At 36.1% G+C, this 19,512-nt stretch overlaps 1 protein-coding gene across 6 annotated transcripts in view; it reads right to left on the reverse strand.

Annotated features, from left to right (window-relative positions):
• The window catches only part of LIN7A (lin-7 homolog A, crumbs cell polarity complex component), a 250,907-nt gene that overhangs the window by 229,277 nt on the left and 2,118 nt on the right, over positions 1-19,512 (reverse strand). For 2 of the 6 annotated variants that reach the window (XM_036867021.1, XM_036867022.1), the window contains one exon: positions 17,927-18,044. In XM_036867021.1, the coding sequence (XP_036722916.1) occupies positions 17,927-18,044 (118 nt within the window). Of the gene's footprint in view, positions 1-17,926; positions 18,045-19,512 lie in introns of those variants that run through there. The other 4 variants (XM_036867025.1, XM_036867023.1, XM_036867026.1 and 1 more) reach the window with 3 other exon arrangements.

A 19,512-nucleotide genomic window follows, 5' to 3' on the forward strand; every position in this document is an offset into this window, starting at 1 on the left:
CCATAGTGGCTATATCATTCCCACCAACAGTGCAAGAGGGTTCCATTTTCTCCACACACTCTCCAGCATTGATTGTTTGTAGATTTTCTGATGATGCCCATTCTAGCTGGTGTGAGGTGATACCACACTGTAGTTTTGATTTGCATTTCTCTAATAATTAGTGATCTTGAGCAGCTTTTCATGTGCCTCTTGACCATCTGTACGTCTTCTTTGGAGAAATGTCTATTTAGGTCTTCTGCCCATTTTTCGATTGGGTTGTTTGATTTTTTGATATTGAGCTGCATGAGCTGTTTATATATTTTGGAGATTAATCCTTTGTCCATTGATTCATTTGCAAATATTTTCTCCCATTCTGAGGGTTGTCTTTTCATCTGTTTATAGTTTCCTTTGCTGTGCAAAAGCTTTGACGTTTCATTAGGTCCCATTTGTTTATTTTTGTTTTTATTTCCATTACTCTAGGAGGTGGATCAAAAAAGATCTTGTTGTGATTTATGTCAAAGAGTGTTCTTCCTATGTTTTCCTCTAAGAGTTTTATAGTGTCTGGCCTTACATTTAGGTCTTTAATCCATTTTGAGTTTATTTTTGTGTATGGTGTTAGGGAGTGCTCTAATTTCATTCTTTTACATGTAGCTGTCCAGTCTTCCCAGCACCACTTATTGAAGAGACTGCCTTTTCTCCACGGTATATCCTTGTCTCCTTTGTCATAGATTAGTTGACGATAGGTGCATGAGTTTACATCTGGGCTTTCTATCCTGTCCCAGTGATCTATATTTCTGTTTTTGTGCCAGTACCATATTGTCTTAATTACTGTAGCTTTGTAGTATAGTCTGAAGTCAGGGAGTCTAATTCCTCCAGCTCCGCTTTTTTCCCTCAAGATTGTTTTGGTTATTCGAGGTCTTTTTTGCCTCCATACAAATTTTAATATTTTTTGTTCTAGTTCTGTAAAAAATGCCATTGGTAATTTCATAGGGATTGCATTAAATCTGTAGATTGCTTTGAGTAGTATAGTCATTTTCACAATATTGATTCTTCCAATCCAAGAACATAGTATATCTCTCCATCTGTTTGTGTCATCTTTGATTTCTTTCATCTGTGTCTTATAGTTTTCTGAGTACAGGTCTTTTACCTCCATAGGTAGGTTTATTCCTAGGTATTTTATTCTTCTGGTTGCAATGGTGAATGGGATTGTTTCCTTAATTTCTCTTTCTGATCTTTTGTTGTTAGTGTATAGGAATGCAAGAGATTTCTGTGCATTAATTTCATATCTTGCAACTTTACCAAAATCATTGATTAGCTCTAGTAGTTTTCTGTTGGCATCTTTAGGATTATCTATGTATAGTATCATGTCATCTGCAAACAGTGACAGTTTTACTTCTTCTATTCCAATTTGGATTCCTTTTATTTCTTTTTCTTCTCTGATTGCCGTGGCTAGGACTTCCAAAACTATGTTGAATAATAGTGGTGAGATGGACATCCTTGTCTTGTTCCTGATCTTAGAGGAAATGCGTTCAGTTTTTCACCATTGAGAATGATGTTTGCTGTGGGCTTGTCGTATATGGCCTTTACTATGTTGAGGTAGGTTCCTTCTATGCCCACTTTCTGGAGAGTTTTTATCATAAATGGGTGTTGAATTTTGTCAAAAGCTTTTTCTGCATCTATTGAGATGATCATATACTTTTTATTCTTCAGTTTGTTAATAGGGTGTATCACATTGATTGATTTGTGTATATTTAAGAATCCTTGCACCCCTGAGATAAATCCCACTTGATCATGGTGTATGATCCTTTTAATGTGTTGTTGGATTCTGTTTGCTAATATTTTGTTGAGGATTTCTGCATCATGTTCACCAGTGATACTGGTCTGTAATTTTCTTTTTTTGTAGTATCTTGTCTGGTTTTGGTATCAGGGTGATGGTGGCCTCTTAGAATGAGTTTGAGAGTGTTCTTTCCTCTGCAATTTTTTGGAAGAGTTTGAGAAGGATGGGTGTTAGCTCTTCTCTAAATGTTTGATAAAATTCACCTGTGAAGCCATCTGGACCAGGACTTCTGTTTGTTGGAAGACTTTTAACCACAGTTTCAATTTCATTATTTGTGATTGGTCTGTTCATATTTTCTATTTCTTCCTGGTTCAGTCTTGGAAGGTTATACCTTTCTAAGCATTTGTCCATTTCTTCCAGGCTACATTTTATTGGCATAGAGTTGCTTGTAGTAGTCTCTTAGGATGCTTTGTATTCCCGTGGTGTCTGTTGTAACTTCTTTTTCATTTCTAATTTTATTGATTTGAGTCCTCTCCCTCTTTTTCTTGATGAGTCTGGGTAAAGGTTTATCAATTTTGTTTATCTTCTCAAAGAACCAGCTTTTAGTTTTATTGATCTTTGCTATTACTTTGATTGTTTCTATTTCATTTATTTCTGCTATGATCTTTATGATTTCTTTTCTTCTACTAACTTTGGTTTTGTTTGTTCTTCTTTCTCTAGTTCCCTTAGGTGTAAGGTTAGATTGTGTATGTGAGATTTTTCTTGTTTCTTGAGGTAGGATTGTATTACTATAAACTTCCCTCTTACAACTGCTTTTTCTGCGTCCCATAGGTTTTGGATCATCGTGTTTTCATTGTCATTTGTCTCTAGGTAATTTTTGATTTCCTCTTTGATTTCTTCAGTGATCTCTTGGTTATTTAGTAATGTATTGTTTAGCCTCCATGCGTTTGTACATTTTACATTTTTTCCCCTGTAATTGATTTCTAATCTCATAGCATTGTGGTCGCAAAAGATGCTTGATATGATTTCAATTTTCTTAAATTTACCAAGGCTTGATTTGTGACCCAAGATGTGATCTATCCTGGAGAATGTTCCATGTGCACTTGAGAAGAGAGTGTAATCTGCTGTTTTTTGGATGGAATGTCCTATAAGTACCAATTAAATCTATCTGGTCTATTCTGTCATTTAAAGCTTGTGTTCCCTTATTACTTTTCTGTTTGGATGATCTGTCCATTGTTGTAATTGAAGCGTTAAAGTCCCCCAGTATTATTGTGTTACTGTCGATTTCCTCTTTTATAGCTGTTAGCATTTGCCTTATGTATTGATGTGCTCCTATGTTGGGTGCATATATATTTATAATTGTTATATTTTCTTCTTGGATTGATCCCTTGATCATTATGTAATGTTCTTCCTTGTCTCTTGTAACATTCTTCATTTTAACGTCTATTTTATCTGATAAGAGTATTGCTACTCCAGCTTTCTTTTGATTTCCATTTGCATGGAATATCTTTTTCCATCCCCTCACTTTCACTCTCTATGCGGCCCTAGGTCTGAAGTGGGTCTCTTGTAGACAGCGTATATATGGGTCTTGTTTTTGTATCCATTCAGCAAGCCTGTGTCTTTTGGTTGGAGCATTTAATTCATTCACATTTAAGGTAATTATTGACATGTATGCTCCTATTACCATTTTCTTAATTGTTTTGGGTTTGTTCTTGTAGGTCTTTTTCTTCTCTTGTGTTTCCCACTTAGAGAACTTCCTTTAGCATTTGCTATAGAGCTCGTTTGGTGGTGCTGAATTCTCTTACCTTTTTTTTTTTTTTAAACATCTTTATTGGAGTATAACTGCTTTACAATGGTGTGACAGTTTCTGCTGTATAACAAAGTGAATCAGCTATACGTATACATACATCCCCATATCTCCTCCCTCTTGTGTCTCCCTCCGACCCTCCCTATCCCACCCCTCTAGGTGGACACAAAGCACCGAGCTGATCTCCCTGTATTATGTGGTTGCTTCCCACTAGCTAGCTATTTTTTGGTAGTGTATATATTTCCATGGCACTCTCCCACTTCGTCTCAGTTTACCCTTCCCCCTTCCCATGTCCTTAAGTCCATTCTCTATGTCTGTGTCTTTATTCCTTTCCTGACCTGAAGTTCTTAAGAACTTTTCTTTTCTTTTTTAAATTCCATATATATGTGTTAGCATACGGTATTTGTTTTTCTGTTTCTAACTTACTTCACTCTGTATGACAGTCTCTAGGTCCATTCGCCTCACTACAAATAACTCAATTTCGTTTCTTTTTATGGCTGAGTAATATTCCACTGTATATATGTGCCACATCTTTTTTTTTTAACCTAGAAATTTTTTTTTATACATCTTTATTGGAGTATAATTGCTTTATAATTGTGTGTTAGTTTCTGCTTTATAACAAAGTGAATCAGCTATACATATACATATATTCCCATATCTCCTCCCTCTTGTGTCTCCTTGTCACCCTCCCTATCCCACCCCTCTAGGTGGTCACAAAGCACAGAGCTGATCTCCCTGTGCTATGTGGCTGCTTCCCACTAGCTATCTATTTTACATTTGGTAGTGTATATATATCCATGCCACTCTCTCACTTCGTCCCAGCTTACCCTTCCCCCTCCCCATGTCCTCAAGTTTATTCTCTATGTCTGCGTTTTTATTCCTGTCCTGCCCACAGGTTCTTCAGAATCATTTAATTAAATTAAATTAATTAATTTTTAGATTCCATATATATGTGTTAGCATACAGCATTTGTTTTTCTCTTTCCGACTTACTTCATTCTGTATAAGAGACTCTAGGTCCACCCACCTCACTACAAATAACTCAATTTCGTTTCTTTTTATGGCTGAGTAATATTCCATTGTATGTATGTGCCACATCTTTATCCATTCATCTGTCGATGGACATTCAGATTGCTTCCACGTCCTGGCTATTGTAAATAGTGCCACAATGAACATTGTGGTACATGACTCTTTCTGAATTATGGTTTTCTCAGGGTATATGCCCAGTAGTGGGATTGCTGGGTCGTATGGTAGTTCTATTTTTAGTTTTTTAAGGAATCTTCATACTGTTCTCCAAAGTGGTTGTGTCAATTTACATTTCCACCAACAGTGCAAGAGGGTTCCCTTTTCTCCACACACTCTCCAGTATTTATTCTTTGTAGATTTTTTGATGGTGGCCATTCTGACTGGTGTGAGGTGATACCTCATTGTAGTTTTGATTTGCATTTCTCTAATGATTAGTATGTTGAGCATCCTTTCGTGTGTTTGTTGGCAATCTGTATATCTTCTTTGGAGAAATGTCTATTTAGGTCTTCTGCCCATTTTTGGATTGGGTTGTTCGTTTTTTTGTTATTGAGCTGTATCAGCTGCTTGTAAATTTTGAGGACTAATCCTTTGTCATATGCTTCATTTGCAAATATTTTCTCTCATTCTGAGGGTTGTCTTTTTGTCTTGTTTATTTATGGTTTCCTCTGCTGTGCAAAAGCTTTTAACTTTCATTACGTCCCATTTTGTTTATTTTTGTTTTTATTTCCATTTCTCTAGGTAGTGGGTCAAAAAGGATCTTGCTGTGATTTATGCCATGGAGTGTTCTATGTTTTCCTCTAAGAGTTTTATAGTGTCTGGCCTTACATTTAGGTGTTTAATCCATTTTGAGTTTATTTTTGTGTATGGTGTTAGGGAGTGTTCTAATTTCATTCTTTTACATGTAGCTGTCCAGTTTTCCCAGCACCATTTATTGAAGAGGCAGTCTTTTCTCCATTGTATATTCTTGCCTCCTTTATCAAAGATAAGGTGACCATATGCATGTGGGTTTACCTCTGGGCTTTGTATTCTGTTCCATTGATATATATTTCTGTTTTTGTGCCAGTACCATACTGTCCTGATTACTGTAGCTTTGTAGCATAGTCTGAAGTCAGGGAGCCTGATTCCTCCAGCTCTGTTTTTCTTTTTCAGGATTGCATTGGCTATTCGGGGTCTTTTGTGTTTCTGTACACTGTGAAATTGTTGCTCTAGTTCTGTGAAAAATGCCATTGGTAGTTTGATAGGGATTGCACTGAATCTGTAGATTGCTGTGGGTAGTATAGTCATTTTCACAATGTTGATTCTTCCAATCCAAGAACATGGTATATCTTCCATCTGTTTGTATCACTTTTAATTTCTTTCATTAGTGTCTTATAGTGTTCTCCATACAGGTCTTTTGTCTCCTTAGGTAGGTTTATTCGTAAGTATTTTATTCTTTTTTTTGCCATTGTAAATGGGAGTGTTTCCTTAATTTCTCTTTCATATTTTTCATCATTAGTGTATAGGAATGCAAGAGATTTCTGTGCATTAATTTTGTATCCTGCTACTTTACCAATTTCATTGATTAGTTCTAGTAGTTTTCTGGTAGCATCTTTAGGATTCTCTATGTATAGTATCGTGTCATCTGCAAACAATGACAGTTTTACTTCTTCTTTTCTGATTTGGATTCCTTTTATTTCTTTTTCTTCTCTGATTGCTGTGGCTAAAACTTCCAAAACTACGTTGAATAATAGTGGTGAGAGTGGGCAACCTTGTCTGGTTCTTGATCTTAGTGGAAATGGTTTCAGTTTTTCACCATTGAGAATGATGTTTGCTGTGGTTTTGTCATATATGGCCTTTATTATGTTGAGGTAACTTCCCTCTATGCCTACTTTTCAGAGGGTTTTTATCATAAATGGGTGTTGAACTTTGTCAAAAGTTTTTTGTGCATCTACTGAGATGATCATATGGTTTTTCTCCTTCAGTTTGTTAATATGGTTTATCACATTGATTGATTTGCATATTTATTGAAGAATCCTTGCATTCCTGGGATAAACCCCGCTAGATCATGGTGTATGATCCTTTTAATGTTCTGTTGATTCTGTTTGCTAGTATTATGTTGAGGTTTTTTGCATCTATGCTCATCAGTGATATTTGTCTGTAGTTTTCTTTTTTTGTGGCATCTTTGTCCGGTTTTGGTATCAGGGTGATGGTGGCATCATAGAATGAGTTTGGGAGTGTTCCTCCCTCTGCTATATTTTGGAAGAGTTTGAGAAGGATAGGTGTTAGCTCTTCTCTAAATTTTTGATAGAATTTGCCTGTGAAGTCATCTGGTCCTGGGCTTTTGTTTGTTGGAAGATTTTTAATCACACTCTCAATTTTAGTGCTTGTGTGTGATCTGTTTATATTTTCTATTTCTTCCTGGTTCAGTCTCGGAAGGTGGTGCTTTTTTAAGTATTTGTCCATTTCTTCCAGGTTGTTCATTTTATTGGCATATAGTTGCTTGTAGTAATCTCTCATGATCCTTTGTATTTCTGCAGTGTCAGCAGTTACTTCTCCTTTTTCATTTCTAATTCTACTGATCTGAATCTTCTCCCTTTTTTTCTTGATGAGTCTGGCTAATGGTTTATCAATTTTAACTATCTCCTCAGAGAACCAGCTTTTAGTTTTATTGATTTTTGCTATCATTTTCTTCATTTGTTTTTCATTTATTTCTGATCTGATCTTTATGATTTCTTTCCTTCTGCTAACTTTGGGGGTTTTTTGTTCTTCTTTCTCTAATTGCTTTAGGCATAAGGTTAGGTTGTTTATTTGAGATGTTTCTTGTTTCTTGAGGTAGGATTGTATTGCTATAAACTTCCCTCTTAGAACTGCTTTTGCTGCATCCATAGGTTTTGGGTCATCGTGTTTTCATTGTCATTTGTTTCTAGGTATTTTTTGATTTCCTCTTCGATTTCTTCAGTGATGTCTTGGTTATTTAGTAGTGTATTTAGTAGCCTCCTTGTGTTTGTATTTTCTCCAGATATTTTCCTGTAATTGATATATAGTCTCACAGCATTGTGGTTGGAAAAGATACTTGATACGATTTCAATTTTCTTAAATTTACCAAGGCTTGATTTGTGACTGAAGATATGATCTATCCTGGAGAATGTTCCATGAGCACTTGAGAAGAAAGTGTAATCTGCTGTTTTGGGATGGAATGTCCTGTAAATATCAATTAAGTCCATCTTGTTTACTGTATCATTTAAAGCTTGTGTTTATTTAATTCTTTTCATTTTGGATGATCTGTCCATTGGTGAAAGTGGGGTGTTAAAGTCCCCTACTATGATTTTGTTACTGTCAATTTACTCTTTTATGGCTGTTAGCATTTGCCTTATGTATTGAGGTGCTCCTATGTTGGGTGCATAAATATTTACAATTGTTATAAATTCTTCTTGGATTGATCCCTTGATCATTATGTAGTGTCCTTCTTTGTCTCTTGTAACATTATTTTAAAGTCTATTTTGTCTGATATGAGAATTGCTACTCCAGCTTTCTTTTGATTTCCATTTGCATGGAATATCTTTTTCCACCCCCTCACTTTCAGTCTGTATGTGTCCCTAGGTCTGAAGTGGGTCTCTTGTAGACAGCATATGTACGGGTCTTGTTTTTGTATCCATTCAGCAAGCCTGTGTCTTTTGGTTGAAGCATTTAATCCATTTACATTTAAGGTAGTTATTGATATGTATGTTCCTATGACCATTTTCTTAATTGTTTTGGGTTTGTTTTTATAGGTCTTTTTCTTCTCTTGTGTTGCCCACTTAGAGAAGTTCCTTTAGCATTTGCTATAGAGTTGGTTTGGTGGTGCTGAATTCTCTTAGCTTTTGCTTGTTTGTAAAGCTTTTGATTTCTCTGTTGAATCTGAATGAGATCGTTTCTGGGTAGAGTAATCTTGGTTGTAGTTTCTTCCCTTCCATCACTTTAAATATATCGTGCCACTCCCTTCTGGCTTGTAGAAGTTTTGCTGAGAAATCAGCTGTTAACCTTATGGGAGTTCCCTTGTATGTTATTTGTCGTTTTTCCCTTGTTCCTTTTAATAATTTTTCTTTGTCTTTAATTTTTGTCAATTTGATTACTACGTGTCTCAGCATGTTTCTCCTTGGGTTTATCGTGCCTGGCACTCCCTGCACTTCCTGGGCATGGGTGGCTACTTCCTTTCCCATGTTAGGGAAGTTTTTGACTATAACCTCTTCAAATATTTTCTCAGGTCCTTTCTCTCTCTCTTCTCCTCTGGGACCCCTATTATGCAAACGTTGGTGCATTTAATGTTGTCCCAGAGGTCTCTTAGGGTGTCTTCATTTCTTTTCATTCTTCTTTCTTTATTCTTTCCGCAGCAGTGAATTCTATCATTCTGTCTTCCAGGTCACTTATCCGTTTTCTGTTTCAGTTATTCTTCTATAGAGTCCTTGTAGTGTATTTTTCATTTCAGTTATTGTATGGTTCATCTCTGTTTGTTAGTTCTCTAATTCTTCTAGGTGTTTTTTTTTTTTTTTAATTCTTATAGGTTTTTGTTAAGCATTTCTTGCATCTTCTCGATCTTTGCCTCCATTCTTTTTCCGAGGTCCTGGATCATCTTCACTATCATTATTCTGAATTCTTTTTCTGGAAGTTTGCCTATGTCCACTTCATTTAATTGTTTTTCTGGGGTCTTATCTTGTTCCTTCATCTGGTACATAGTCCTCTGCCTTTTCATTTTGTCTATCTTTCTGTGAATGTGCTTTTCGTTCCACAGGCTGCAGGACTGTAGTTGTTCTTGCTTCTGCTGTCTGCCCTCTGGTGGATGAGGCTATTTAAGAGGCTTGTGCAAGCTTCCTGATGGGAGGGACTGTGCGTGTGTCTTTTTTCCCTTATTCATTCACTCACTCTTTAAGTCAATTGGTCAATCAGATACAGTCTCCAGAAAACACTTATTAAATATCTACCATGTAACATTACCATGCTAGATATCAAGGGTAACAAGATAAGCCTGATCCTTCCCCTCAGAAGTTAGAGATTACTGTGGCAGAGAGTGGATTGTGGTAAGTGCTAAGACAGTGGAAACAGAGGCACCTACTATACTGAGAAAAGGCTTCCTGGAAGAGGCAATGTATAAGGAGAGATCTTCAGGCTGAGGAGGAATTATACTAGGAAAAAAGAAAAGAATGGTCTAGCAAAATAAAACAATGTGTATTAGCAGAGGAGAGTGAGAACCAGTCACAAAGCAACTTGGAGATCTGGTAAGAGATGAGGAAGGGGAGGTAAAGAGAGGATAGGTCATGGAGGACCTTGTAAGTTAGGTTGAAGAATTTGGAGTTTATCTGGAGTACACTAGGCAAATCAAATTATTCCCCAGTTTCTCTTCTGTCTCTGACCTGAATGGTCCATTTTTTGGGTCATAATTTGGCATAAAGTCTTCTGTGAGTTTTCTCAGTGTACAGTCATGCTTCTGTTGTCATAACTGCCATTACTAAGTATTTTGGACTATACATTCTGTACATTTATATCCTGCTGGGTACAGTTTTCCTTTGTGATCTATATATCACATAGTCTAGTATTTCAAGGTCCCTTGTAAAATATTTTCTGTTAATTTCTTTACTTGAGTCCTTATGCCTCAGTTTTTGTTGAATAATAAATTATCTGTGATTGTAAAAAAAAAAAAAAAGTCTAGTATCACGGCAGGTACTGTTTGCATACTGACCATGGGGCTATCTGAAACTTAAATTAATGCTATTACCTGATGCTTCTGGACTATTCCATCTATGGGTCTCTTTTCTCGGCAGCCCAGGAAGATCCATTTCTCCTTTCTCCAAGGTAACTTGATGCTGCCCTAGTAAAATGCAATGGGGACTATAACCCTCCAGGAAACAACACTGTCTGACACCCACACCCACACCCACACACACTCATGTACATGTACTTAAAAGCCTCCAATTTCCTGTGACCCTGAAGATAAATTCCATATTATTTTATGTGGCTTAAAAAGCACTAAGACGACCTTACAAGTCCTGGCCATGTCTTCACTTGACCGTTAGTAACCACTGTGTCTGGGTGAGATGAGATGGGACAGGGAGAATACAAAGAGGCTCAAGTGTGCTCCAGACAGAGGTTACAGCATGGCCAGAGATGAAGATGAGAAAAGCATATGTCTATCTGAACCTCTGAAATAAGCTTTTTCCTCTGCTTGGAACACTCCTGTACCTTGTTTCTTGCTCAACCCCTGTCTATTACTGCATTTCCACACTTAAAAATAATGTCCTTCAAGCAGCCTTCTCTGGCTTACCTCCTTCCCCCACTTTTTTCAAGAATGATCACGTACTCCCATACTCCCACAGCACTTTTCTTGTAATTGATTATTTAATTTTCTTTCCTTACTAAACTATAAATTTCATGACAACAGAATCTTGCTCCTGTTATATTCCAATTAGCCAACAGAATGCCTGGCATATACCTGATGCCTAATAAATACATGTTGAATGAATGAATGGAAATAACCAATTGTTTAGTACCAATTATGAATTAAGCACTGCACCAAGTGCTTTATATGCATTATCTCACTTAAGCTCACCAGTATTATTCCCATTTTACACACGAGGCAACTGAGTCTTAGAATAAGAGACTTGCTCCAAATCACACAGCTAATAAGTGATAGAGCAAGGACTGAAAGCAAGGACTGTCTGATTAAGGAGCCTGAACTCCTAACCTCTCTATTATAACAATTTCTCCCTGGTTCTCCCTATTATATTTACTCATTTGTTTTTGTTGAACTGGGATTTACAACTTGTTTGGCCTACATCAAAGGTTATTCTAGTGAGTGGAAAAAAATTATAGTTTTTAAATGTTCTTAAGTTTCTCCATTTCTCTCTCCTCTTGGATAAATGTTAGCTACACATGTTCACTATCAGTGTTTCCACCTGTATTTTGATCTGATGTATTTTCAAAGTGTACGCCTCAAATTTTGTTAATTTGCCTCTACCGTATGGTTAGACATCTTGGTTCTTTTTCTTAATAAGAGGGGAGGTTACAGATAAGTTTAAAGTAGAGTTAAAATAGTTATGCTCTTTTGTTCTTAATAAATCTGTTTTGATTGCATGCCAATGGTATTATTGTTATTTAAAAAAATTTTTTTAACCTACGTTCCATTGCCAAAGAGAAATTTGAAGTGGGTTGTGTTTTCTCCTTGGGAAGCTTTCTGATTGTTATCTTTCTAACTGAAGCTGATTAAGTGTAGTTTTGAGAGACAGAGGAAGAATACTGCCTATAAACCCCAAATCTCTTAGATCTAGATCTTGCACAAAAACCTTGATCAAATTACCAAAAGTAAAATTGCAGCAGTTCAGTTAAACATTCACAGGATTATTTATTTTGAATTGATTTAAATGTATATTGCAATAAATCACTTAAATGTTATTTTCTAATACTATTTGTGGAGAAACAAGTCAACTTTGGGGTTATCATAACAATCACAAACAAATCTGATTACCATTCAGTTATATACAACATAACTAAATCCCTAGGATAGATTTAACTTAGTTTTTACAGTAAAAGTCTTTGCTTTGCTCTATGTAGTTATTTTCTCTTTCACAGAAATTTAAGAATTTTGTTACATATCTTAATTACAACTTAATTATAATAGTTTGGTCTTTTTAATTACCACAATGCATTTACAGTGTTGAGATTCAAATTTATTTTCCTTCTATAGAGTCTTATAGAGTGCTACTACATGCAGCATTGTCAAAATCAACGGGCATTGCACATGAGGTAAGTAACAAAGGAGTACACCGGGCAAAAGTCAGTCACTTTTCTATTATTGCTTATCTAATCCTGAAAAGAATAAATGTTCATGTTTAAGGAAATTGTGTGTTTTTTTTAAGTTACATTTTTAATTCAAATATTGATTGTGGTCTAAGTGTCATTCAAAACAGTGTTGTTCAAAGACAAAATATTTAGTTCACTTCCTAAAGCATCTGATCCCAGGAAGACAAATTATAAATTACAAAGGAGGCGTCTACTTAACTGAGCTTCTGCCTCTTCTGTACTTGTTTATACCAGGTGACTCGTTTGTTTTTAATGTTTTCCCATCACAGAGAACATACATGGGAAAAGCATGGTCTTGATGACATCAAGGAGAATGTTTTTGAGGAAAGGGGTGAGGAATATCTTTAAAATGACTGATCTTCTTTCTATGGTTAGTAGGTTAAGAACTTTATTAAGCAGACTGGATGTTCTGGGTCTAGAATAGCCATTGAGTGTACTCCAATTTGGAAAATTACTATCAGTTATGACAGTGAATGAATAAGGGGTATTTGGCACTATTTGGCAGTATTAAAATTGTATTCTTTTGGGGGGGGCGCTAATGCACTCAACTTTTCTTGAGTATTATGAAGTCCAGAATGGGGTTTGAGATGTTGACGTTTGGGGGGTTTTGTTTGGTTGGTTGTTTAGGTTTTGTTCTTGTTTGTTTGTTTGTTTGTTGGTTGGTTGTTTGCAAGGGGAGAGGGTGAAATTTCCTTATAGCTCTCTAATATGGACCTGACAAGAGAATTAGCAAAGGCTAAGAATGATAGAAGAATTAAGTGCCTGTCTACATGACAGGTAAAACTGGAATACAGAATCTAGGAGAAAGGGCTTCCTGAACTTGAGTCAAGGTGGGATTCAGTATTAAAGTTCCATAAAATATAAACATCGTAGAAAAAAGAGACAGTGTGTCATTAGCAAACCCAAAGCCACCTTTTTGAAGGTCTTTTGTTACAGATGTCAGATTCAGGAGCTAATGGTTATGGTAAGGACCAGAATAGGAAGCTCAAAACCCCAAAACTTTATAAGCATAAATCAGATACACTTCTGTTTTTGAAATCCATCCAATAGTTCTCAACTGCATTTAGAGTAAAATCTAAATTCCTTTCTGTAGTCTATAAGGTCCTTCATGATCTAGCTCTTCCTGTCTCTAATACAGCAACTCTCAACCTTTTAACATGCTCCAACATCACCTGTTAACTTTCTAACTCCTATACACATCAAGCTTGTTCCATCCACAGAGACCTTGAAAGTGTTCCATCTGTCCCTCTCTCTAAAGTTCTCTTCCCCCAGATACTCACATTGGCAGTTCCTTCCTATAGATCAGGTCTTAGTTTAAATATCGCCTCCTAAGGGAATTTGCTCACTTGCCCTTTACTTTGTTTTATTTTTATCATAGCCCACATCCTTATCTCAAATATAGTTATATGTTGTGTTATAGTGTGCTAAGTTATTATTTTCTATATCTGACTACTAGAACATATACATCATGCGATCTAACAAAAAGCGTCTGTCTTCTTGGCCTCTGTATCCATGTACGCCTGACATATAGTTGATATTCAATAGCTCTTTGTTGAAAGGGCTACCTGAACAAATGAGCATACATTGAACTAGTCATGTCCCCAAGCAGAATAAAAGAGGAGTTTTGGAGCAGGTGAAGGTCCAGGAAGTCACTCAACATCTGGAAGGTTTGGCAGAAGTCTGTCAAAGCACAATCATGACTGGGAGGCCGAATCTTTCATAGATAGAAATTCATGAAACTGGACAATTCTGGAATCCAGCTCCAGGAGCAAACCTCCAAGCCCTAAGAGGCTCCCGAATTATTCCTAAATAGCATAGGTGCTTCAGTTAATAAACTACTCCTTAGGTAAATGCATTTGGATATTACATTAGCTCTTTTGGAATAGTAAGCTTCAGTCTTTATAGCTTTAGATTGCTCTTGCCCATAACTTAGCTCATATAATGCTTGTGATAACTCTTTTAGGATAGTAACCTTTTGTCCTATTACTGCATATTCATTTTAATAAATTCTATTGGCTGTAACATAGCACATTTAGAATTTGTATTAACTCTTTGAGTCCAACAGTTAAACATCATTAAATGCACTGAAGCAGGATTATTCTTTCTTGATTTAGAGAGGATCTTAAACTCTTAAACATTTTCTGAAAAATAAGTGTATTAATCAGGTAGTGCCCCCTACAATTTATAGACATGATCTATGAAAATATAACTTTCGGTTATCCTTTTGGCAAAGATATAAAACGTTTATTTAAAAAATAGATTATGGGATGTGAAGGCAAATTTGTACTTTAATGGGAAACAAATGGAACAAAGCAGAGTCTGGATTGAAACAGAGCAGATCAGTTGTTCTCAAGCTTTTACATTCTGCAATTCTCTCTTAAACGGCACAATCCTTGTACACACACGTACACAAACACAGACAACATGACACTAATTTGGTCATTCATTCAACTAACTTGTATTAAGAAGTGTTTGCTGTGTGTGGGAACTGTGTAAGGTATGGGGACACTGAGGCTAAACTAACATTATAATACATATTCCTGCAAGGGCTCACAGTCTTCCAGGGGAGAAGGGTTGGTAAAGGTAATTACAGCAGTGTATGCTATAACAAATATATGAACAGGGCAGAGAAAAGCAAGGGCTCATCTGCTTAATGTGATCAGGGAATGCATCCAGGAGATGAAGAGATTTGTACTAAATCCTAAAGAGAGAGTTGGAAGCATTGCCAAGGTGAAGAAGGCACTGCAGCCAGAAGGGAGATCTGTGGAAGCTGAAGGACTAGGATTTTATAGGGAACTGTGAGAAGCCAGGTATGAATAGAGCCAGGTGTGTGCATGCAGGAAAAGGCAGTATATACAAAGTGTAGAAGTACTATTTGGCAACCCTGTTGGCAGTTTGGTAAGGGGCTATAATTCTTTCCTGTACAAGATTTTAATATCCTTGGTCTTTGCCCATGTTAATAAGTCAACTCCAGTCACTACGACAAACCAAAAGTATTCTTACTTTTGGCAGCCAGCCTCCAAGATGGTTCCCAATCATCCAGACTCTTCCTATTCACACCCTTGTATAGTTTCCTCCCACACCGTACCGAAGTTTGTCTGTGTGACCAATAGCATAAAGGAGAAGTGATAAACTGCCCTTCTGAGATGAGATTGGGTTATAAAAGATTGTGGAGTCTGTCTTGGTCTCTCTCTCTCTCTCTCACACACACACACACACACACACACACACACATCACAGCACTTAATCAATCCATCACTCAGTCACTCATCTTGCTCAGGGGAAAGCCAGCTGCCATGTCCTCTGAACAGCCCCTTGAACTGAAGCTTCCTGCCAACAGCCATGTAAGTGAGCATGAACTCGATACCCCTGCCCATTGACATGATCATAGTTCTGACCAACAGACCACCTGGTTACCACTTGATTAGAGCCAGAACCACTCAGCTAACTAACTCATCCTGATTCCAGATCCAGAGAAGCTCATATGAGATAATAAATATCTTTTGTTTTAAGCTGCTAAGTTAGGGAATAATTTATTAGACAGCAATAGATAATAGTACACTACTCACTTACAAATGCCCTCTAGGGGAGCAGAATAGATCCCAAGTGAAACCGGCAGGTCTATGCTAAAGACTTTGGGCTTTGAACTTCTCACCATAGGCAGGTGGGAAGCCACTGACAGATTTTAGGCAAGATGGTGATACAATTGATTTATGTTTTAGAATGATTACTTTTGCCTTAATCCTAGGGTCTTCCATTCCATTTTTGGGTCCTCCACTATTGTTTTTTCATCTGCCTCTAAAGGGCCTAACAAACTATATGGCACTTGCTGACGTGTTTTCTTCCTGACTAGACTGTGAGCTACTTAGGAACAGAGATGGATTTATTAGTACCGCTTAGTCATTTATAAACAATTCTTTGTGTTCCTAGAATCCTGCTGAGCATGGGGAGGGAGAGGCACTCAGTAAACCCTTGTGAATTAATTGAGTGATAGGAGATAGTTGAACCTGCAGAAAGGGAGTTGGGCTAGCAAGTTACTAGATTAGTTCGCTGAAAGAGTGACGAAGGAATGGACTTTAGAAATGTCAAAGGAGAAGAAAGCAGAAATTAGTCATTTCACACACACTAACATTTTTAGTTAGTTTTGCAAGTGCAGTCATCTATCAAAAAACCTATATCTTTGTACTGTCTCCTGGGGTTGTCACAGCAGAGATGAAAGGAGGAAATTCCCAGCAATATTACTTGAAGTTCGTAGGTATAAAACAATGTTACCAAAAAAATGATAAAAAATAAAAATACCAATAACAGTTTTCTTACTCTTTCAAAACTGATAAGTTGGTTTATACTAGGCTAATAAAAGTTTCAGTGGGAAGAAGCAATATAATGTTATAAAGAAACTCTATATCCACATACAGTTATAAGTATACAGATATAAAGAGGCAAACTTTATATTCACACCAAGTTATAAGAGTATCTGGATTAAGCAAAAAAAAAAGCAAGTGTAAGCAAATAACAAAGAGAAGTTCACTGAAATCCTTTTTATACACAAAATATCTCCACTGGGAATTCTGAACACACTCTAGAGCTCTAAATATTCAGGTGTTCAATTCTAAAAACAGGTAGGGATTTGTATTAACAGGTAAAACAGAAAAGTATCACAAGAGTCATCTAAAGTCTCATCATTCAGAATGATGGTTGGAAAAAGTGTCCAAATACTTTATAATTTTCTTATGCATGTAAATGAGATATCTATTTTCATGGTCTACTTAAAGTAAGCAATTTCTTTGTCTCCATATTTTCTTCAATTTTAAAATGGCTTCATTTGAAAGACTTGTGTTGTCTTCAAAACCCCCAAATGATTATCCACTTCCTTCTTAAATAAGAGCAGCTCTTGTTTTGGTTAACTGGACTTGTTTTTCATTTTCTAGTTTAATTTTATATCTTCCTAACACACACACACACACACACACACACACACACACACTCATTGGTAACCCAAAGTAATGTTAGGTAATCAACTACACTTTATGAACAATTTTATTATAAAGGATATTTTTCCTTTTCATCATTTGTTCCCTGAAAATGAGATCATTTCTTATACATTTAAAGTATTATTACAAAAAAATTGGGTAACAAGCAGTGGCTTTGGTTTAAGAATATAAAACAGAAACAGAATACTTTCTTAGGAATTATCTGTGAAGAAGAATTAAAATGATCTCTCAAGGATTTTGGTGATCTGATTAAAATATTAGCCATTTTTACTGGATTTTCCATCACAACTGCATTGATGAGATTTCCCCCCCTCAACTGTAAACTGCTATACAGATAAAAACAAAAACAAACAAAAAAATGAAACAAAAAACCCCTCAGAACTTGAAAAAAATGATTGGAAATATTTGCCTAGGCCGTTCCTTTTCCAGTTTTTCTCAAATAAAAACAACTACATTTTTATTACCTTTTACTAATTAACACTAAATTTTAGGATTTTTTTTAAGAAATAAAAATAAGGCTGGTGGATGAATCCCATACCTTATATTTGGTTGCTAGAATGAACTGAAGTTGTAGAGTTCTTCCCATCCACTGGAATGTTATTTGTTTTAATACAATTCTTTCATCCGCCTTTTTCTCCTTGCCTTTATTGCAATTACTATGTGGGCAAAAAGAAGAATGTTTCAAAATAGGAGTCTATAATTACATTACTATGAGTCATTTCACTTTAGAAGTTTTAAAAATATTTACTAAGCCATGAAAATCAGCATATTTTCCAGAAATTCTTTGCTAAATCAGAATAAATCTGCAGTGTTTCTGCAGGCTCAAATTTCAGCTCAGCATGTACCTGCTGCAGAGATAAAGTAATTTTTGCAAATGATTCCATGTGTACCTGCCAAGTTTTCATAATATCCAGGAAATTCAATATATAACATTTTTGTTTTTGTCATAAGTAAAAATCTTAGTAGTTCTAATACCTACCCAAAGTTAGACATTTAACTCTTAACAAATTTATGCAAAAATTTGAATTGTGTGGCCAGCAGAATACATGACCAGGGTAGTCTACACTTACTTTTAAATTGTGTACTCTTTAATCCTTTTTACTCTCTCTGCTAAAAAAGTTAGCCTGTACTAAGAATGACTGATCCTAGGCAGAAATTGTAACCCTAGGAAAAGTTAAGTTGTAGGATTCCTGTATATTTTTTCTCTTTTAATTCTAATTCCACTCTGCTCTTCTAATTTTCAGCAACTTTTTCATAGGCATTAAGTATTCCAACTCCAATTTCCTCCCTTCCACTCATTCCTTCTTGAGCAGTCTTTCACACTTTTTGATTCTCTTCACTCTTTCCTTCATTATTATGCTTTTTCCATTTACTAGAAACTTTCAGATAATCTGATTAATCTTTGTTTAAGATTTCTTTAAAATGTCATTTTGAATAGCATATTAAATATACCATTTATTGCCATACAATGAAATAAATATTGTACTTATAAAAAGCTGGAATTTTAGAGGGCTTGAACACTGAAAAGATTGCAACTACCTTGTCCCCAAATTAGTCAAAAATCTAATTTTATTTTTTGAAGCAGTATGGAATGTACATGCATGTTTCAATCAAAATAATTTCTTGCAAAAATTTCTAACTGTAAAATTTTAAGGGTGTTAATGAAGCTGGAGGTTTGGGGATTGATTTTTTGGAGTGGCTGTTTGTTCACAGGCTTTAAATTACCTTCATTTGCTACTGCCTTGGTGCTAAGCAATTTACACATATTTAAATCTTGCAACAATCCTGTGAGGTAAGGATTATCAGCCTCAAAATACAGACACTGAAATCACAGTGTAGGGAAATTAGCTCATTTTCCTAGTTTTCCCACCTAATTAGGGCAGTACTAGGATTCAAACCGAGTCTCAACGGCTAATGATTTTAAGCTTTTCACATGCTTAGCAATAGTCAACAGGTTTTTAGTGTCAAAGGTGAATGGGTCTCAAACTCAGGTCCTGGCCTGCATTTGACGCTATTTTGCAGCTCTCTATCTGGCTCAAGTTTCTAGTCTTACTGCCCACTCCTGTTCTGCCTCTCCACTACACTCCTCCTGTGCTGTACTGTACGCTCTTCCCTTGGCTTGAA

Source organism: Balaenoptera musculus, chromosome 10, assembly GCF_009873245.2.
Source record: "Balaenoptera musculus isolate JJ_BM4_2016_0621 chromosome 10, mBalMus1.pri.v3, whole genome shotgun sequence".
NCBI lineage: Eukaryota > Metazoa > Chordata > Mammalia > Artiodactyla > Balaenopteridae > Balaenoptera > Balaenoptera musculus.